Below are 21690 nucleotides of genomic sequence, written 5' to 3'. Positions count from 1 at the left end.
AAGAAGGGCTTTCTTCAGGTTTGTTGTTTTAATAGTGGAGCCCCTGGGGATAGGGCCCGGCTGAGGACCATGCCAGAATTCAGGAAGAAGATTGTTTTCCATCTGGTCTCAGAATTCTAGACTCCTGTCCTCTAGATGTGACTGCTGTTGGGGTACCCTAGAACAAGTCTTGCCCTTTGTTGAGTCTTGGATTCTCTTTTTATGTCTCCAAGAATTACCTTTAATGTCTGGAAGGATGCCCCAGCCCTTACCACCTCACTCTCAGATTGAATGTGTGTGTGTCTGGGGCTGGATAAGGGGGGCATTCTGGAAATGCTCAGAGACACTTTGTAGACCATAGTTAGAAAGGTCATGAGGGGAGAGGCAGAAAGGTCAGTGGCCCATCTGAGGCACCCAGGATCCCAGATAACTACAATTTCCTATCTCTCCTGTTTTCTGGCTAAGGCCTCCTTGTCCCAAAGAATAGGCAGGACCTGGCTTGTGGCAGGAGGTAGCAGGGGGCATCTGATAGAGAAGCATAAGAAGGCAACTAAGAGCCAGAAGGAACCTAGACAGCCCTGCCAGGATCCAGGAAGCCTACTATCCCTCTTACAGCAGACAAACTTTCATTGGTGCTTGGGCTTGCTGGGGTTGATGGCAGGGTGGTAAGAGAATACACAGGGATCCCTTTCTCCCTGCCCCAACTCAGGGGTCTGAGTCTGGAACCACAATGGTAGGCTTCTCCTCATCCTTCCCAGCATAGGATAACAGAGGTGGGAGGTAAAGTGTTGAGAGTCTCTACTGGTGGATGGAATCATCAGTTACCTCTGGCAGTTCATTCTAGGATCAGGGCTTTCAGGAAGTGGTGGCATTTTGTGATGTCACTGGGTAGCACTAGGTGGTACAGAGATGAGCTCCCTGGGAGAGAACAGTGCTAAGTTCTGTCATGTTAATAGATATTCCGGGAACACCAAACAAGCAGACAAAAACCTGTTACCAAATAATTCAGGGAACTGGGTTAAACAAAGTTCAATAGATTTTACTACTGTAGGACTTCTCTCTTTATTACACTAACATGCACTGTGAATCTCTAAGAAAAAGACATCATGTGTAATCTCTTCCAAAGCTTATTTTAATAGGAAGTCTTTATGCATGGCATATGTCAAGATTAATGGTACGCAGAACACATTTTCTATCCTATCCATGAGTCACATCGGAAATCACCTTCCAGACCTTTCTCTGTGAGGTCTCCCTGTCCACTGTGCCCTGATCAACCCTTCACCCCTTCACTGTCTTTACTTCCCTCATTTTCCTTAAGCAGACAGATGTCCAGGTCTCTGGTCCACAGCTTCAGACATGACAAGGAAGAGGCTCAGCATGAAGGTGAAGCTGAGGAAGGGCAAGGGAAAGCCAGACCAAGAGGCACTCGTTGGTGATGGTCACGGGAGAGAGGTGATCAGTGGAGCCAGAGACTGGGCCATCCTGCTACGGATCACACTGCTGAGTTTTGGTTGTATTTATTTTAGAAGCAGCCATCATTCACCGAGTGGGAGAGAGGAAAGGGAAGAGAGGGGAAGAGAAGAATGGGGAGGGATATTTACAAGTGTGAAGCAAAGGCCAAGCCAGTGGGCCGAAAGCCGCCACCCCCTGATGAGCCTCCACCTGCTGGCATAGCTCCCTCTGCCCTCAGCAGCAGTTCTCCATCCGTGGAGGGTTGGGGGTTCCCAAAGTGATTCCCCTCTGGCTCTACACAATGGCTTCCCTCCAGCCTGGGGGCCCCTGGCTGCTGACAGGAGATGAGGGTCACTGAGGGGAAGCCATACGTCTCCAGCCCAGGGGGCCGCCCAGCTTCAGAAGCTTCCAGAATGAGATCCACATCAGACAAGGCCACCAGGGCCTGGGTAGAATCGCAGGAGCTCTTCTCCAGCTCCCCGGCCGCAGCATAGGCTAGGGGCCCTGAGGCGCCTGCGCGGGGCCGAAGCCGCCGAAGGTCATCCCGGAAGTGGGGGTTGAAGAGCAGGTAGAGCAGCGGGTTGAGGCAGGCAGGCAGGGGCAGCACCACCAGCAGCACAGACTTGACGGCCTCGGGCGTGACAGGCAAGAGGCCCAGCATGGAGGCGAAGCTGAGGAAGGCCACGGGACAGTAGAGGAGCCCGTCTGCGAAGATGAGCCAGGCCACGTGCCTCACCATGGCGCAGTCCCACACGGCCTCAAAGTCGCCCCGCGGCAGGTCACAGTAGAGTTTGATGTAGGCAGCGGCCACGACCAGGAAACAGAAGGAGTTCATCATCACCAGGGCCACGGCGAAGCCCAGGGCTGCTGGCTGGCCCTCAGGCGGCGCATAGGGCAGGCAGAGTGGGGAGGCCCCGTATTCTCCCACTGAGGCCAGGGGCAGCGCGGCCGCCAGCCCTGCCAGCGCCAGGCAGCCCAGGACCCCTGCTCGAACGCTGCCCGGGGAGGGGGACTTCCCATAGGCCCGGACGCAAGAGACAGAGACGCTGCACTGCACTGCGGCCAGAGTGAGCAGCAGCACCGACGCCTCCGACCCAAGTACTGCCAGGAAGCCAGTGGCCCTGCAGCCCAGCCCCATCTCCCAGCGGGCTCCGTACTCGGAGAACTGGCCAAAGGTCAGGGCATCGACTGAAGCTAGAAGGCCACAGGAAATGCCAGTCAAGGTGTTGGCGCCTGCAATCGCACCTACCACAAACTTGACCGGGGATAGGGGTACAGGCCCGCCAGCGAACACGGTCAGCAGCACCAGTCCATTGCAGAGCACAGAGAGCAACACGATGGCCCACACGGCCAGGCGGATGCCCCAGCTTTCAAAGAGGTGCTCACAGGGCTTGAAGGGGCCTGTAGGAGAGAAGATGAGACATTAACCCTGGGCCAGAGGATGTTGGGACCAGGTCTTGAGGACCAAGGTCAGCCTCTGTACTCAGAGAATTTCCAGTCAAAAGGGGATGAACATGGCCCCTGCCCTTGGAAAACTCCCAGTCTAAGGGAGGCTGACCCAGTTTCTGGCCCCAGAGAACTCCCAGTTGGAGGGTCTCTCACCTTAGAGAACCCCCAGCTGGGGCTGTGGGGAGGAGCAGTGGGACATACACGACTCTTCTTCCGAAGAGCTGCAAGTGGGGTGAACCCTAACCCTCCTCTCAGTACACCAGAACATAGAACGCATATAGGCTGGGCACAGTGGCTCACAACTGTAATCCCAGCACTTCTGGAGGCCCAGGCGGATGGATGATCTGAGGTCAGGAGTTTGAGATCAGCCTGGCCAAAAAACAAAACTCCTTCTCTACTACAAATGCAAAAACTTAGCTGGCCGTGGTGGCGCGCACATGTAGTCCCAGCTACTTGGGAGACTGAGGCAGGAAAATTATTTGAACCCAGGGGACGGAGGTTGTAGTGAGCCGAGATTGCTCTACTGCACTCCAGCCTGGGCTACAGAGCAAGACTCTCTCAAAAAAATAAAATAAAAAATAAAAATAAAAAATAAACACACACATGGTACAAATTAATACAGTACAAACCCAGATATTGAGGAAATGTTAAGTGAAGGACAGCACTGGAAAGAAAGGAAGGACAGGCTGCCATCAAGGAGTGGAGAGGGTATCAGAATTGGGAGACATGGTGGGTAGGGACAGAGGTGTGAGGGACTGCCCAGACAGTAACCAGTCTATGCCTGAGGCTCCGTTTCTTTCAGTCAGTCCCCAGTGATCCACTAAGGCCTCCACCGTGGGAGAGTCCTGACCAAATATTACACCAGGCTGGCTCTCCCTTGCTCTGTGAGAGGGGTACAGACCGCATTGAATATTTGTCAATCAATCAGTATTTGGGAGGTAAAGTGTCTCAAGTACAGTAAATCAAAATACAGATGACTTCTGGGGTTTTCCAACCTGGGTCCACAAGAGATGCCTGAGATCCTGGTGTTTTCCATCCCTCTCTCCAAAGTCTGTTCCTAAATCACCTTGTAACTTTGGAAATATTATTTCTTCATTTTCTTTGGCTTTCGACTCTTGTTCTTCAATGTGTTTCTAGGTAGCATGGGAATTTGAGAGGCTTTTGTGGGAGCTATTTTTAAACCATTTTTTTCTTATTACCAAATATAATAGGTGATAATTGTAGAAAATTTGAAAATATAACATGAAAAAATTAAAATGACATGAGACTTCACCTCTCAGAGATAACTCATTATCTTGGTATATTTCTGTCCAGTCTTTAAAAAATACATACATACATACAGGTTTTTTTTTTTGTTTTTGTTTTTGTTTTTGAGATGGAGTCTCGCTCTGTCGCCCATGCTGGACTGCAGTGGCCAGATCTCAGCTCACTGCAAGCTCCGCCTCCCAGGTTTACGCCATTCTCCTGCCTCAGCCTCCCGGGTAGCTGGGACTACAGGCGCCTGCTACCTCGCCTGGCTAGTTTTTTTTTTTTTTTTTTTTTTTTTTTTTTTTTTTTTTTTTTTTTTTTGTATTTTTTAGTAGAGACGGGGTTTCACCGTGTTAGCCAGGATGGTCTCGATCTCCTGACCTTGTGATCCGCCCATCTCGGCCTCCCAAAGTGCTGGGATTACAGACTTCAGCCACCGCACCCGGCCTACACATACAGGTTTTTAAACTAAATTAAGATTTTACTGCTGCTATCATTTGGGTACGGTTTGTCTCCACCAAAACTCATGCTGAAGTGGAATCCCCAATGTGGCAATGTTGGAGGTAGGGCCTTGTGGGAGGTATCTGGATCATGGGATCCCTCAGGAACAGATAAATGTCCTTCTGTGGGGGTGAGTGAGTTCTCAATCAATCCAGGGAATGGATTAGTTCCCTAAGAGTGGGTTGTTAAAGGGAGTCTGGCTTTTCTTTCACCCTGTGATCTATTTGCACAAACCCACTCCCCTTCTGCTTTCCATCACAAGTGGAAGCAGCCTGAGGCCCTCATCACATGCAGCTGCCCAATCTTGAACCTCCCAGCCACCAGAATTGTGAATCAAACAAACCTCTTTCCTTTATAAATTACCTAGTCTTAGGTATTCTGTTAAAGCAACACAAAGTGGACTAAGAAAACTGTATATGCGTTTCTCGTTCTCTTTAAGCTACATTTTTATCAAGCAGACTTTCCCAAATTTTTCCCCAGAAGATATCTTTATATTATTCAAAACATATTTCATGTACCATAAAATGTACCATAATTATTTGACCATTTGGTATGAATTATTTTAAAAGCAAGCTCAAGTTGGACTTTGTCTTTTGGAACTTCCTATTTTTATCTCATCCCTGCTGATTACTGGTTTTCGGAGGTGAAATTTCCATGGCATCGTGAGTGCAGCATGTGTGTTTTTCCAAGTCAGAAGCAGCACCTGCTTCCTCCAGGTTGGGTTAGTGTTCTGGCCCTGAGCTGGCACTAGAGGGCGTGCTGTTGTCACCAAGTACTGAGAACTCGGGCTGGGCAAGGTCAGGCAATCACTCTATAGGCTTTAGAGAGGGTAAAGGGAGAAGGCAAGGGTCCTGGGCCAGAGAAAGCTGGAAAACAGGAAAATGGAGGTGGAATGAAATGCAAGAAGCACACTGTTCATCACTTTCTGTCCATTCTGAAGAGTTCCCATCCTTGCCTAAGTAGCATGCTGCTTGCCGCCTTCTGTGGCCTGTTAGCATTTTATATGCAAGGGAAGGGACTTCCTCACTCTAAACATCTCCAGTTGAATTGCACCAAAAAGAAAGAGAATTTTCTTTTTTGCTTTCTTTATAGCAAGATGAATTTAGGTTAGACGCTAAAGGAGACTTCCCCAACTGTAAGGGTTAGATGGTGCTGTAAGGAGTTGCCCAGCAATACTATGGAGTTTTTCCACTGTGCAGAGTTTTAACAGAGGCTGTAATCTTCCTGGGATGGAGTAGGGAGGGATGGAAAAGGTGACCTTTCGGAGTCCCATCTGGCTCTAGGATTCTGTGGTATGGGTCTTAGACTGAGGGATTACTCAAAAGCAGTCCTATGTGCCACCCTGAGCAACAGGGTCAAGGCATTCTTTCCTGCTTCTCTCCTGTGTGACAGTAGTTTTCTCCTGGATGCACAAATGCTAATTGGCTGATTGCTTGACTTCGCCTCCATTCATGCTACTCCCCTCAAGCAGCCACCCAAGGGAAAGAACGCCAGTTCCTTCCCCAGGAATTATGAAAGGAGGGCCCTCCTGCAGCAGGCTGGGAGTCAGGCAAAGAATGTGGCTGCAGACATGCCTGGCTGAACTAATACCTCAACTAGGTGTTTGGGTGCCCTTTCTCCATTCCCCCTCGTCCCCATTCCCCAGACACCACCTCACCTGGAGTAGGGCTACACTGGACACTGGGGTGTGGCTTTGAGTCCTCCATCTCCAGCTGGAGCTCATCTAGGTCCAGGTCATCTGAAAGGAGAGAAAGTGATGCAGGGCCCTGGGTCTTGGTGTCAGTCAAACCCTACCTTTCTCCAAATGCCCTCTCCTTTAAGTTGTCTCCTACTAACTCTGCTCAGCACTGGTCATTCCAGCAACCCTGCACATCCATTTCTACCCTTGGGGGTAAAGATTTGGTCAGCTTCCTATTATCCACATGTGGATTATCTGCACTGAAGAGTGCACAGCAAACATTTCACCTAGACCTTCTCTTTCTATTAGTCAGGGCTCTGTGTCCTCTCCAGTTGGCCTTACCCACAAGTGCTGCTTCGAGTTGGAGTGGAAGCTCTTTTAATAATGTATGCTACTGATTACATATTTCTCTACTCTGGCTGGGCTGTCACTGTAATTTTGTGTACAGTTGTGAAAACTACACATTAAGGAAAACATTAGTGAGCTGGAGTGTGTTCAGATGTGAACGAGTGAACTAGAGGGGAGAGAGCAGAAGCCATTTGTGAAAGAAACAGTCAAAGCAACTGGGTGGTGTTTAACTTGGAGGAAGTGAGAGTAAGTGGGGATATGATGGCTGTTCTCAAAGGGCTGAAGGACTGTTAGGGGTAAAGGAATTCGACTTCTACATGCTGTTTTGCCCCAGAGGGTAGAACCAGGATCGATGGATGGACTGTAGAAGGAGGCAAATTATGATTCGAATGGAGACACTCTACTTCTTCCTAACAAGAGTAAGTTCCCACAATTAGAGCTGTCCAAAAAAGGAACATCCCACCTTCAACAGGTGCAGAGTAGGTCCACATCTGCTGAGTGCAATTGTGGCACTGGGCAAATTCAGAAGAATTTCAGGGATGAATAAGAGATGGCCCTGCTCTTGAAGAGCTTGTGCAGACTGATAAGGAAACAAATTGTCATGCTACAATGAGTGGCATCAACTAACACATTTATTTCCTAGATAGAAGGGAATAATTTGAATGTTTCTAGCATAAAGAAAAGACAAATATTTAAGGCAAAGGATATCCTGATTACTCTGATTTGATCTTTATATACATTATATGAATGTATTAAATAATCACACATGCCCCCCCAAATACATACATCTATTATGTATCAATTAGAAAAAAGTTTTCAGCTAATAGATTTACTGAACAATAAGAGTTAACATTTCTTGAGTTCTTATTCTGTACCAGGTACTGTGCCCAGCCAGTCCTCATCTTCATGGTCCCATTAACCCTCACAATAGCCACACGAGGCAGGTGACAGATAAGGAGACTGAGGCTCATTGAAGTTAAGTATCTTGCCCGCAGCCTCACAGCAATAGACTAGAATTCAGACACAGGTTTGTTTGACTACAGAGCCCAGATGTTTAACCATTATGCTTTCCCAGGCAAGCAACCAATTGCTTTGGGGGGTCAGGGTGTGGGGAGGGTTCAGGAGATTTACAGATGCATGAGCTGAACATAATTTGTCACTGATGATACTAAACAGAAAGTCCTTAATGTGAGAGAAAGCACTTCTACACTGAGTCAGAGGCTGGACTAGATCATGTTTAATGTTCTTTTCAATTCTAAGTCCAGATTTCACACTTTCTTTTTTTTTTTTTTAGACGGGGTTTCCCTCTGTTGCCTAGGCTGGAGAGCAGTGGCATGATCTTGGCTCATGGGAAGCTCCACCTCCCGGGTTCACGCCATTCTCCTGCCTCAGCCTCCCGAATAGCTGGGACTACAGGTGCCCACCACCACACCCAGCTAATTTTTTGTATTTTTAGTAGAGACAGGGTTTCACAGTGTTAGCCAGGATGGTCTTGATCTCCTGATGTCATGATCCGCCCACCTTGGCCTCCCAAAGTGCTGGGATTACAGGCATGAGCCACTGCACCCCGCCCTACACTTTTTTTTTTTTTTCTTATTCACTATTACGGTGTTTCTCAAACTAGGGCCTGTGAACTCTAGGGGGTTGCAGACATGCTGGAGGTCCATAAATTCTATAAGAAATTTGAAATGAGAATCTAGAACATTTTATAATCTATAAAGACAAAACATTTTTTTGCCGTGATAATCCATCATTGAAAGGCTTTTTAAAGAATAAGACAAGTTTCTCAAGTCAGACTGGGAAATGTGTCTGAGGACCCAAGTTTGGGAAAGAATGGCTTGTCTTCAAAAGGCAACTGTACAATCTTCAGGTTTGAGAGACAACACCCTGTAGGCTCTTCCTCCATCATGCAGAGCAATGGATAGGTGACTCTGTTTGTTGCACTTGTTCCAACTTTGGTTCACAAAGTCTGTTTCCTGTGTGGATCCTTCCATCCCCACATTGATGGTGATGGTAAACACCATCAATTGGGAGTTTTCCCAGGAGGCAGGAAGACTGTGAAGCTGCCCCTGGCCCAGACACCATCAGGGCGGGTAGGAGGCTGAGTTGTGCCCACAGAGTCCTGGCATTTCCTCCTCTCTACCTTTCACTCCCTGCCCGTCCCTGCTCTCCAGAATGGAGCTCAGCAATTCTTTGAAATCAAAATGCATGAATGAAACGCAAGGGGTGAAACCCGTGGACTCTGTCTGAGGCTGGGAAAGTCACAGCCAAGGTGTTAAGTAACCACTCTTCAAACGAGGAGGAAATCGAATCTGGCTGGAGCAGCAGCTCCTGGCTTTCCTTCTCGAGGCTCATTAGCTCCCACAGGAAGTGGGGGGCCCTGCCCTAGCTCCCATTACAGGCGGCAGGCAGCCCACGATCTTGACGCCCTGTGGTTCTCCAAGACCTAAGCCCGGTGGAAAGTTTCACCTTGAGGAAGGAAAGTTTCCATTCCTCCTTCCAGCCCCCTGAGGGAGTGTACAGCAGACATCCGGGAATGTCCCCCGGGGACAGCCGTCTGCCGGCCCAGAGCCAGCCAGGCTGCTAGGCTGCTCCTCATCAGGTCCTCATACCTTCCCTAGGGAGGTGTGTTAATACATTGGGAAGGAGGTTCTCAGAGATCCACAGGTTGCCTGCCCACCATTTGCCCTCCATACACTGTGCCCCGGACTCCACAGTTGCACTCTCCCTATACATGTATACCAGAAGGCACCAGTCCTCAGCAGTAGCGGTGAGCATACTTCATTATTTATGGAATCTTTTAGTCTTCCCCAACAGCCTATGAGCTATCCATTATCTTTCTCATTTACTTATTTATTTATTTAGTTTTTTGAGACAGAGTCTCACTCTGTCACCCAGGCTGGAGTTTGCAGCGGTGCAATCTCAGCTCACTATGACCTCCACCTCCTGGGCTCAAGCTATTCTCCTGTCTCAGCCTCCTGAGTAGCTGGGACTACAGGCGCATGCCACTATGCCTGGCTAATTTTTGTATTTTTGGTAGAGACGGGGTTTCACCATGTTGACCAGGCTGGTCTCGAACTCCTGACCTCAAGTGATCCCACCCACCTCGGCCTTCCAAAGTGCTGGAATTACAGGCATGAGTCACTGCACCCAGCCAATGATCTTTCTCATTTAAAGATAAGGAAAGTGAGGCTCAATATGATTACATGACTGGTCCAATGCAATCCAACTGGTGAATGTTGTAGTTGGGTTTGGACCTCAGTTCTGTCTACACTGTCATGAGATGTTTTCTTACATGTTTATATTTGATTTTTGTTCGTTTGTTTATTTTCTCCATTGAAATATTGTGGAGAGTGAGAGATGGAAAAAGAATACCCCAAAGCAGAGGACCCCTACTCTCTCCCTCCTAATTCTGCTTGTGTTCTGTAATATGGGCAGACGGAGAAGGAAGCCCTTTTCTCTGCCCTTCGTATCTAAGACACCACTTAGTAAATGATCCCTCAGAACCCCCTTGGCTGCTTGCCTCCAACATGTGCCTTTTACCCTAACTCTTCCAGAAACACAGATGGCCCAAGACAGCTTGCACTCGAATGGCCATTCTCAGTGAAGGTCTCTTGCACCTGGTGGCCACGGAAGTCTCACTTTCAGACTCATGGGGCAGGCTGGAGGTGCAGCATGGACTTGGATAGCAACAACCCTGCACTGTTCCTTTTGGTTCTAGGACACATTATGAGGGGATTTGTTTTTTCTGGAAGTAGGTTTAATTCAATTGATTTAATTAAATCATATTGGCTCAGATTGATAAAATAAGGGGTCTGTCTTCTCTGAGAACACCCTGAAGTTGAAGGAGAAGAAACATGTGGACCATAAGGGGAGGGTTAAGTGAGATGGTGCGTGAGAGGCCCTTTGTGAACTGCAAAGGGCTAGGCAGATATTGAGACATTACCACAACCATTGTCGCCATCATTACATTGTCCCAAGCACTGCTGGGTGTAGTCTTAGAGAGACAAAGTGCAAACAGAGGTAGAGTTTCCTCCCAGATCACGGGCAGCTCCTCCCACCTCTGTGGGGCTTCCCTCTGCAGCCGCTGTCAGATTCCCTCTCAGGTCCCCCAAGCATCCCTTCTAACTTCCTCTCCACAGCCCACCACCCTCCCCAGCCCAGGGCCCCCAGTCACTCACAGTGGTTCTCTGCTTGTCTGGCAAGGAGGCCAAGGGGCCTTTTTGAAGACTCCTCATCACCAAGGTGAAGGTCTTCAGCCTCCCACTGCCCAGAGGCCTTGAAGAAGCTGGCACACATTCCATAGGGACAGCACTGGTAGGCATAAGGCACCTCCAGGATTCTGGTGGGGGAAAGGCGGGCAGATGGGCTGCCTCAGCATCTTTGGGATCTAAGACCTAAGTCTGATTTAAGAGATCTCCAACCCAGGGGCTGGGCACTCAGTGCCTGTCCTTCAACTCCCAAGTTCCCTGTTCACTGTGCTGGCAGCCTCCTAGGCATTCTTCGTAAGGGCCTTGTAGCCTGACTCCTGATCTGAAGAGCTCTGGAGGCATTTCTGTCTTTCTTTGTTCATCTTGGCAAGTGAGATGGGGAAAGAAACGTTCTGCCTATTGTTTAAGGAGTCCTCTCTGCTGGCTCAGAGCGGAGAGAGGCTTCCCCAAGGTCACACAGCACTGCCAGTGCTCTGCTTCTCCTCCCAGGCAGCACCTCCTCTTTTATATTTAAGGAGACAGGGATTCTCCTGGTGATTCTTCACTCTGGCCCTCAGTGAGACCTGCATCCTATCCTCCCCCATCTCTGGGCATATTGGAGCTGGATTTGGTGCCCTCTGAGGGTAAGTGCAGAGGCCCTAAGGGCATCTCATTAGTGTGCAGCAGATGAGGCTTGGGTCACACAGGCTGTACCACTGCTGCTGCATGGAAGAGGCCTGGATGTCATTAGCACCATGGCCTGGCTGTGAGCTTGTTTTCCACCCATCAGTGTCCTAGGCTCTACCCTGATTCCAGGGGCTCAGATGCTGCCCAAGTGAGGACAGACAATCTAGACATGTGGAACCAGGTGAGGTACAAGGAGGGCTAGGGGGTCTTCACATCATCTTACTTCTATCCTCTCGGGTCCCAGTGCTCACTAGCATTGGTGCTTGGGACAGGGGAAAATGCTACCAAGGAGATAAGGAGGAAGGGGAGGCATGAACCAGGCCCCATTTGGTCTGTAGGCAGTCAGGTGAGCCCTTCCACTAAATCTTGGTCAAACCCTAAGCCTCTAGGCTCTTCTCAGGGTGGAGCCGTCTGGCTTTCTCCCTGTCCTTCCAGGGCCTCCAGCTGGCCTACCCAGGTGTTGGGGAAAGCCAGTCTCTCACCTCAGTTTTGGGAAACTGTCCTTGGAGAAGGCCTGGGAGAGAGCCACGTTCCCTTTGAGCTTCAGATGCATCAAGCCCCCAAGTCCAGCCAGGGGCAGTGTGGTCAGCTGGTTGTCTGTCAGGTCCCTAGGACAGTGGATGGTCAGGGTTATTGGCAGTCAGTGGGATTGCTGAGGGGGCAGGGTTGTGCTGAGGATGTGGCCAGTGTGCCTGGGATGGAAGCAAGAGGAGAGGAGCAAAGACAGGAAAGAAGCTTAGAAGAGAGCATTGAATGCCGAGGGAGGAGGGCAGCCAAGAGTTGCTAGAGGCACCATCTGCAGGTTGTACATTCTTTTATTCACTCATTCATTCAATACATAATGGTGCCAACTATGTACCAGGGACTGTTCTAACTTAATGCCAAGCTGTCCCAATTTGTAGGTAACAGAGCTCCCTCAACCACTTAGTTCCTGTGCCCAGGTCTAAGTGCCATCCAGGAAGCCCTGCCCACCCCCTTGGTGAACCTTCCTGTTGTTGTTTATCCCCATCCCCCTGCCTTTCCTCTGACTTTTCTGATGATATAAGAGGCCTGAGTCTGGGACTGGACAGAGCTGGTCATCTGGCTACAAGCAGGGATTGGGTCATCCATTCCATCTTGTAGGGCTTGCTTTGTAGCCAGAAGTGAGGACATGCATGTTCTTCTACTGGAGACACGTTAGAGGAAGCCCAGGGTTCCAAACCAAACACAAAGACCACAGACTGTGCGTCGTGGAAACAGCCCTGGACTGGAAGGCAGGAAACCTGGCGCTGTCACCAACTCTCTGTGTAACCAAGGGGAGCTGCAAATCTGCCTGAGCTTCAGTGTCCTCATCTTTCAAAGGGATAAAAATATCCACCCTACCTATCTGGCAGGACTAGAGCAAACAGGAGAGGGAAGATGGAGGTGAGAGTTTTGCAAAGCCACGGCCCCAGCCTGAGGAGGAACTTGTGTGCCCACTGGGAGTCCTGGCCTTTGGCTTTGAGCAAACTTCTGCTGGGCCTTGGAGGCCTCACCTGTGAAGTGAAGCGGGTAGGGCTAGATAGTCTCTAAGCCAGGGCCAGAGCTAGCCCAAAGGAGTCTTTGTGTTAACCAGAAAAGGGCCCAGTCTAGGTAGATGTGCTTTTAGGACTCACAGCTTGGCAAGGAAGTGGCAGGATGTCAGCTCCCTCTTGGGCAGGAGCCCTTGCACAGTGAATAACCTGTCCCACAGTACATGGCAGCTGCAGCAGAGGCCCCTTCCAGCCCTGACATAATGACCATATAGCCAACACTGCTCACTCTTTGTTTATATCCCATGTAATTCGAAGGACCTGAGGTCCCCTGCTGCCTCACAGAATGGCAGTCCTCTACAGCAATGCTCAAGCAGGGAACCCCTGAGCTCTCTGAGACCCTGGCTCCCACATCTACTTCTACCCTCCTATGTGTGAAGGGATTCCAGGACCAATACATCCTCTTTATCGGTGGATAGAGAGGATGGGGGTGGGACCCAGGCAGGGGAGATGAGGAGGGCTGAGGCTGCCAAAACACTGCAGAACATTAGCAGATGATGTTCCAGAGCTTGCAAGAGGCAGGCTCTCTGTTTATCAGGCCCCACACTCTGTCAAACGGATTGTCAGAATGATTGATTAGGCTGAGGCCCATCTCCCTGGGATATGCATGTTCCTGCTCTGGGGTGGCCCTTCTGCCCTCATTGGCCAGCCCATAGTCCCGACTGGCCCCCAGCATCCTGGAGGAGAATGCAGCAGGCACTTACAGCTTGACCAGGGAGCGCAAGGTGGAGAAGGCCTCGGGGTGGATGGACCGGATGGCATTCCAGCTAAGATCCCTGCAGGCAGAGAGGGTGTGACAGGAGGGGATAGTAACATGTGGAGGACTCACTGTTCCCATCACAGGCTCTCCCTCACATACCCCCATCTGACCTGCCCCCAGTAACAGTAACCTTAACCTTTTGGGGAAGGTACTTGCTCCTGAGTTGGCTGTGGCCCCAGGAACAGGGACATGACAGCTTGGCTCCAGAGCCTCAGGACCTCCTGGGTACCAGCTAGAGAAGTGTGTGTGTGTGCTGGGGATGGGGGCTACAGAGCTGGGAGGCGATGTGCATGTCACATTTGCTTAAATTGTACACATGTGCTATGACAATGAGCATGCCTGGCAGAGGGACATGGTGGCTCCTCCATGGCCCACCCCTGGATGTGGGTACTCACAGGGCTTGCAGTGAGCTCAGCTGTCTGAAGGTGTCAGCTCCAATTTCCCAGATGCGATTGTGTTGGAGGCCGCTAGAGCAGCAAGAGAGGCTGGATGAGTCGGCAGGCTCAGACCCTGGCTCCGCTCCATGCCCCCCGAGCACTGGGAGGAAGAAAGTAGAGCCCCCCACTTCTCCTGGCACAGGAAGAAAGGGCCCAGCCCGAGGAAGTCACCAGAATTAAAGGGAGCACAAGGGGATCCGGTTGCCTTGGGTAAGTGGGTCAGGAGACAAAGCCACAAAACCATCCCCATGGCCCAAAAGGGAGTCAGCTTCCAGTGTTCCCACTGGGCCTGGCTCCCAGCCCAGCCAAACTGGCCCCCACACCTCCCATCACCATGGGTCCTCCAGACCCTAGCCCAGAAGCAGAGCACCGCCCAACCCAAGTGACTGGCCCAAGCTGGGAAGCAGAGCCCAGTAGACTGGTTGTCTGAACGGGAGATGGACCCTGGACCTCAGTCATGCAGAAGACTCTCCTTCCCTTGGCACCTAGACAAACAGGAGACCCTCATACCTCTACCCTGCCCCAGCCCCAAAAGGTATGGTCCTGCCTAGAAGTAGGGGACAGACACAGGGAGGCTCAAGAGGCCATGCTGACTTGAGAAAACAGGAGCTGGGTTAACAGAGCTTAGAGAATTTTTCAAATGATATTTTATTTGTGACCTTTGAATCCCAGGCTTGTTCTTCCACATATGATTGTGTATGTCTGTGTATAATATGCAAACATACACACATATGCATGTGTGTGTTTACGGGGGTATGGAAAAGGAGAGAGCATGCTCCAAAATGCAGGGTGCTTGCAATTACTTAAAGCCTTCTTTGGTCCAGCCCACTGGGCCCTGATGTGACCCTGTCCCTCCACTGGTCGTAATCACTACTGCATTTCTGTGTTGCTATTGATTCATAAGGAGCCGCCTTGAGACTTCTTTTAGGTACCAGCTCCTGGGTCTGTCTTCTATTGTGAGTCCTAGGGCCATTGTGCAGGCCTCTGCCAAGCTCTCAGCCCTAAACCCTGAGTTCAACAAACTCAGAAAAGAGAAGGAAGAAGTGTCAGAGTTTGCATTGGCCCTTATTGATGCCCTGCAACATGCCTCCCTGTAGGACTTTCTCAGGGTCTGGCTGGCATGCCTTTGCCTCTTCCCCACCCCAGACTCACATTTCCTCCAATTTCTGACACCTGTGCAGGCTGGGCAGCTCCTCAATTTGATTGTGAGACAGTTCCCTGGGGAAAAGAGAAAGGCCAGGGCCGGGGTGAAGTGGTGGCTATGTGAGGGCTGCGGTGGGGCAGGGGGCTCTGGCCAGGGCTGTGCTTTCCTGTCAAGCAGCCAAAGGCTGTGGGGACCCCACAGGGACATGGCTGTTGAGGCATCTCACACCAGGGCACCAGTCTCCTCAATTTGTTTTCTCTGCATTTCCTCCTACTAAGTCCCACTCCTCACTGGGCCTAGATGGGGCTACCTTATCATGTGATGGCCTGAGGAAACCTGGTAGGGTCCTGGGGGAAGAGGAACAGGAAGTGAGAGGGGCGTGGTGAAGAGGAAAGAGGCAAAGAGTTGGGAAGAAGGGCACTGAGCCAGCCAGCAGAGAACACATTGGACCTCACTGAGCAATGTCAACCCAAGCAGTCACCATTTATGGAGCTGGCAGGAAAGATCATATCTGGAGGCCCTTAGGGATCATCTGGCCCAACCCTTTCACTCAGCAGATGAGAAACCTGAGGCCCACAGAGGGGACAGGACCTGCTAAAGGACATACACCACTCAGTGGCAAGGCTGAGTCTGGAGCCTGTGTCTCCGGACCCCCAGTCTAGGGCTGTTTCCATACACTATGTGTTGGTCCACCCATCTTGAGCTGTGGGGCTATGGTCCCTGATGAGGAGCCTCAGATTCAAGTTGGAGTCCAAGGAGAGAGGAAAACTCCCCTTGACTTCAGAGGCCACTTAAGTACCTCCACAGGCCCAAGATCCCAAGAGGGGATTAATTTTCTTGTGTAAATAAGAGTAATTATGTCATTTATTGGTATTACGCACTAGGTGCTTTACATATTTTTTCAACCCTTACAAATTGACTTACATTTTATAGACGAGGATATCGAAGCTCAGAGACATTAAAGAGTGAGTCCAAATCAATACAGCTAGTAAGTGGCAGAGCTGCACTTCAAACCCAGTCTTTCTGGGATAGGCTCTCAGCAGGAGCCTATGCTGCCCCACTCTCCAGGAAGGGAAGTGACCAAGTGGGACAGAAGCAGGAGAGGCCTTCTGTGGGACATGGGGGCAGGGGCACAATGCCAAGACTGTAGAATGTTTGTGAGCACTCACAGGACTCGGAGCCTGGGCAGCTGTTGGCACATCCCTGATGGGAGCAGCCGGATGCCTGCGCGGGTCAGGGTCCTGCAGGGAGAACAGAGACAGAGCTGGCACCAGGCCCGGGACCCTGCCATTCCCAGCCACCCGGCTCCAGCTCTGGACCTGATACTGTCGTTGGATGACGGAGCTAACAAAAGAGAGAAATGGAGGGAGAGACAGGGCAGGGGGTGGGGCTGTGGGGACAGAAATGAGCAGACACTGGCATCTGAGGACCAAGCTCCCTTGGGCCTAGAGGAGCTGGGGGAGGGGAGTGGAGCGAGAGGGCCACAACCCAGGGCTCTGCTTGGCAGACTGTGCTTGCATGTCCAGCCCTGCTCCAGCCATCCCCATCCCATCCCCCCTCCATGTCTTATAATGGTCTCAAGCAGTACTGGGCCTGTAGGACAGGGACACAAATCTTCTCTGGTGAAGGGACCTTAGAGACAGGGGGATGTCCATGGGCAAGTATAGACAGAAAAACACCATAGTGGGACCATGGGAACATCCTCTGTGCCTCAGAGGAGGGAGTAGAGATGGAAAAGAAGGGAAGAACCAGGTGCTGGGCTGGAGACGACTGTGGGGGCAGGTTGGAGAGCAGGCTTGGCTTTGGGCAGGGTGTCCCAGGAAGGACTCAGGGCCAAGGTCATCTTTGGGGACTGACTACTTCCTCATGGAAAATTTTCCACGTGCCACTGAATCTAGCAGGGAGACAATGGAGGCACAGAGGACAGCCCCAGTCCCAGCAGTGCCATGAATGAGCTTTGCGGTGTGGGGCAGGGCAGCCGACTTCCTGACACTTACTCTGGGTGTTTGCTTGATTGTTTCATTTCATTCATTTAAATGTATCGAGGGCCTACTGTGCTTCGACACTCCTGCCCTCTACACCGCAGGATATAAGAATAGAAAATACAAGAACGTCTTTGTTGGAATCAAGCTTCAGAAAGGCAAAGAAGATGGGTTTCCACAACCCTCCTCTCCATCACTTCAACCCTCAGTGTACCTGTGGCTTGGGGTTAGGAGCTCTGAATTCATACCTGAAAACCCCAAGCATGATAAAGAAAGAAAGAACAGTCTCCTCGCTGCCATCCCATCTGCCACCTCCTGACCTTGCCTGTGGGCAGTGCCACATCAGGAGGAAGGGGATGGAGCCAGCAGTAGAGACAGGCTGGATAAAAGGGAAGCAAGGAACCTAGACAGCCTTCCAGGGGCAGGGAGTGGAAGAGCCCTTGGGAATGAAGCTGGGGCGATAGATAAGGTGGAGGGAGAGAGAAGCCACTCACAGAATCTCCAGGCTGGTGGTGCCTTTGAGATCTGGAAACTCCTGGATGTCCGTGGCACCATTCAGAGATCTGGAAACAGAGATAATGAGCTCTGAGGGGTGGGGTCAGAGCATCTCAACATCAAGACTCTCAATTCTCCATTTTGTCTCCCCTCTGGGACTCCTCCGTTGGTGGCAATGTCATGCTTCCCTGCAGTCTTCCTCAAGTCAGCCACACAGGCCCTCGTGGAGGCTGAGCCATGCTTAGCAGGGTCCAACCAGCTGTTTGCTTGAGTTTGCTCAGCACACCCTCACCCAGACAGAGCCGGGCAACCTTAGCATTCATGGTTCATCTTGCAAAAACCCCACAGCCAAGCAACATGGGAATGGCCTTTGGTTAACAGACAACAGCTTGGGTGCTTCTGGAGAAACCCTTGGCTGCTGGGTTTTCTTATTAGAATCTGAGATAGGGTCTCCCCTAAATTGTCATCTGCTGGAACTTTATTAGAACTATCAGTTCTCTTAAACTGCTTTAGACTGGTGGTTTTCCTCCTCCCCACCATCTCCTATCTTAGTGAGGACGTGGACCCACATGGGGCCTGCATGCAACAGCAGCACAGAAAATTGAGTGTTGGGAAAAGCCCAGAGGAGGCAGCATGGGGTCCAGAAATGAGCCCAGAATCTGAAATTAAAGGGTTCTGGGTTCATGCCCAAGCAGGGCCTGAGTACCTCATGTTCCACCTGTAAAATGGACCAATAACACCTACCTCGCAGGGTTAGGATGAAGATGAAATGCCCTAATGAACATGAAAGTTAAGTATGTGCTTTGGAGATGTCAGTTATGTTACTGTGACACCACAGTAGGCTGACAGCAATCCATGGAAGTTTTGGTTTTTTTTTTTCCCTGAGACTGAGTCTTGGCTCACTGCAACTTCAGCCTCCCAGGTTCAAGCGATTCTCCTGCCTCAGTCTCTGAAGTAGCTTAGCTGAGACTACAGGCATGCATCACCATGTCTGGCTAATTTTGGTATTTCTATTTTGAGATGGAGTTTCATTCTTGTTGCCCAGGCTGGAGTGCAATGGTGCGATCTCGGCTCACTGCAACCTCCGCCTCCCGGGTTCAAGCGAGTCTCCTGCCTCAGTCTCCTGAGTAGCTGGGATTACAGGTGCCCACCACCACACCCGGCTACTTTTTTGTATTTTTAGTAGAGACAGGGTTTCACCATATTGGCCAGGCTGGTCTTGAACTCCTGACCTCAAGCGATCCACCCGCCTCCCAAAGTGCTGGGATTACAGGCATGAGCCATTGTGTCTGGCCCTGTGGAAGCTTTTTGAAGAACTGTGACCTGGGCTGGAAATTAGAGAATGAGAGAGGAGAAATAGCACCTTCAGGCCAAGGGTAATAACAATGGCACAGCAAAGGACCCAGGGATCTGGGTTCCAAGGCCACAGGAGAACCAGCCTTGAGAACACACCATATTCAAAACTCTTTCCCAATTATTTCTGGAAAAGCTACCATAAACAGGATAAAGTTCAAGAGGCCAGATGAAAGTCCTTGAATATGGAGATGGACCTTCTTTGTCCCTTTGAGACCTGGGAAGAAGCCACAGGTCAGGGAAGTGGAGGGAGGCTATTAAATTTAGAAAGAGGTGGGAACGGGTCTGAGCAAAGCAGAGGCCTGCAGCCTTAAAGACCATGCTTTGCAGTGGACTTGTGCCTTGCAAGGGAGAGATCCGCAGGCGGAAGGCAGGAGAGAGCAAGAAGAAGTGAGGAAAGGGGGAGATTCAGGCTGCAGCAGCCTTCAAAAGCCAACTTACAGTGTGTGGAGTTTAGGCAGGTACTGGAATGCCGATCTTCCCACAAACTGGATTGGGTTATCATAAAAGTGTCTGGAAGAAGAAGGTCAAACACCTAATTGGGTTTTTTAGGCCTTTCTGCTGGGGCTAAGGCCAATCTCTGCTTTCTTCCCCTATCAATGTAGACCCAGGAAAGAACATGCAGGGAAAGGCAAACCCTCCCATGCTTCTGCCTCCCTGGTACTTCCTAGGGAAGTCCCTCCTGCCTTCCCATCCTCTGTCCTCCTCCTCAAAACACTGTTCGGCATTAAGAGACCAGAGAAAGTAGTACTCACATCGTCTGTAGCAGAGGGTTCCCCATGAAGGCCTTTTCTGGGATGGCCTTGATGTTGTTGTTATGGAACCCCCTGGAAGACAACACCCGGGAACCAGTGAGGATTTGGAGAAAAGTATAGACAGGAAGAGGCATGGAATTCCACAGGGCTTTTGGACAGCAAGCTAGATAGTCCATAAGATAAAAGAGGCATTGGCCTGGAGATTCCAGGTTCAGATTCAAATACTGCCTGTGATTTTTCCTTTTTTTTTTTTTGAGAGAGGGTCTCTGTTGCCCAGGCTGGAGTGTAATGATGCAATCTTGGCTCACTGCAGTGCAGCCTTGACTTCCTGGGCTCAAGCAATTCTCCTGCCTCAGCCTCCTACATAGCTGGGACTACAGGCATGTGCCACTGCACCTGGCTAATTTTTTTGATTTTTTTTTGTAGAGACGAGATCTCATTTTGTTGCCCAGGCTAGTCTAGAACTCCTAGGCTAAAGTGATCCTCCTGTCTCGGCCTCCCAAAGTGTTGGGATTACAGCCATGAGCCACCGCACCCAGCTGATCTTTCTTCCTGTTCAATTACACACCCTCCTTTCCCTAACAAGTGTGAAAAGAGTGAGGGGTTGAGACCCTGCTGCAGGCCTCAGGAAGCCTGTGGGAGCAACTCAAGAGCAAGAGGCTGAGTTCAGGCCCCAGGAAGGGAATCTTCTCCTTAGTCACTTGTGGTGGAAGCCCTGGTGGGTCCCCACAGAGGAAGCCAAGGGTGTATGAGAGAAAAAGGAAGATACGGAAAAGACACAGCTTCCAGGGGATCCCAAGTGAGGGATGTTCCTCAAATGGAGGCTGGCTTGGCCTCAAGGCCCTGAAATAAAGAAACATAGAAGTGTCAACAGCACGCAGTCAGGGGGATAAGGTGCGGAATGGGCTGCTGAATGACTGTGGATGGCACTACAGGAAAATGAGGACTGAGGCACCCAGCTGAGGGTCTGGGAGTCTAGAAGCCAGAATTGTGTGTTTGGTTAGTTGGGAAGAACATTTCAAAATAAATAACATGTTGGACTGAAAAGTATACAACCCGTGTGGAGCAGGCCCCTTTCCTTCCCATCTTTTTCACTGGAAGTTTCTGGCTTCTCTGTCCCCCTGGACTTTGCTCATCTCTGTCTTCCTCCTGCCATCCCATCGTGATTTCCACCTTCACACTGTCTCACTCACAGATTCACCCTCAGACACCTCCAGTCAGTGCCAACAACCCAGGCCTGTTTGTTCATTAATTTATTCCTCTCATCTGCTCATTATGTTTTTCTTAAACAACATCTTTGTGTCTAATGTTGGGCCAAGCTCTGAGGGATTTAGAAGTTTCTAAGACAGGGGCCCTGTCCTCAAGCAGCTTTCTCTCAACAGATGAGAGAGAGAGATGGAGATAGATTTTTTTGCCCCTGCTAACTTAAGTCTCCTCTCTCTTCCCTAATGCTTTATTATTTCCCAGCTCAATGCTTTGGCACATCCTATTCCCTCTATGCCCTCTTGATCGATCAAATCTCATGCTCCCCTCATGCCCCAGCTCAAAGGAAAAAAGTTAGATCTTGGTGACTCTGGCAATGGAGAACTTCCAATATTTTCTCACTCAGACTTTTTTTTTTGAGACAGAGTCTCACTTTGTCACCCAGGCTGGAGTACAGTGGTACAGTCTCTGCTCATTGC

At 50.3% G+C, this 21690-nt stretch overlaps 1 protein-coding gene across 3 annotated transcripts in view; it reads right to left on the bottom strand.

Moving 5' to 3' along the window:
* Positions 1-1025: 1025 nt before the first annotated feature.
* LGR6 (leucine rich repeat containing G protein-coupled receptor 6) overlaps positions 1026-21690 on the bottom strand; it is a 124215-nt gene continuing 103550 nt past the window's right edge. For all 3 annotated transcript variants that reach the window (XM_017896505.1, XM_017896506.1, XM_017896507.1), the window contains 11 exons: positions 20009-20080; positions 19695-19766; positions 17900-17968; positions 16593-16664; positions 15432-15497; positions 14238-14309; positions 13787-13858; positions 12015-12140; positions 10837-10997; positions 6287-6367; positions 1026-2832 (listed from right to left, as the gene is read on the bottom strand). In XM_017896505.1, the coding sequence (XP_017751994.1) occupies positions 1577-2832; positions 6287-6367; positions 10837-10997; positions 12015-12140; positions 13787-13858; positions 14238-14309; positions 15432-15497; positions 16593-16664; positions 17900-17968; positions 19695-19766; positions 20009-20080 (2119 nt within the window). In that variant the 3' untranslated portion in view covers positions 1026-1576. The remainder of the gene's footprint in view (positions 2833-6286; positions 6368-10836; positions 10998-12014; positions 12141-13786; positions 13859-14237; positions 14310-15431; positions 15498-16592; positions 16665-17899; positions 17969-19694; positions 19767-20008; positions 20081-21690) is intronic.

The sequence above is a fragment of the Rhinopithecus bieti genome, unplaced genomic scaffold (assembly GCF_001698545.2).
Source record: "Rhinopithecus bieti isolate Rb0 unplaced genomic scaffold, ASM169854v2 scaffold_24392, whole genome shotgun sequence".
Lineage (NCBI taxonomy): Eukaryota > Metazoa > Chordata > Mammalia > Primates > Cercopithecidae > Rhinopithecus > Rhinopithecus bieti.
This window is presented reverse-complemented; position numbering and strand designations above follow the sequence as displayed.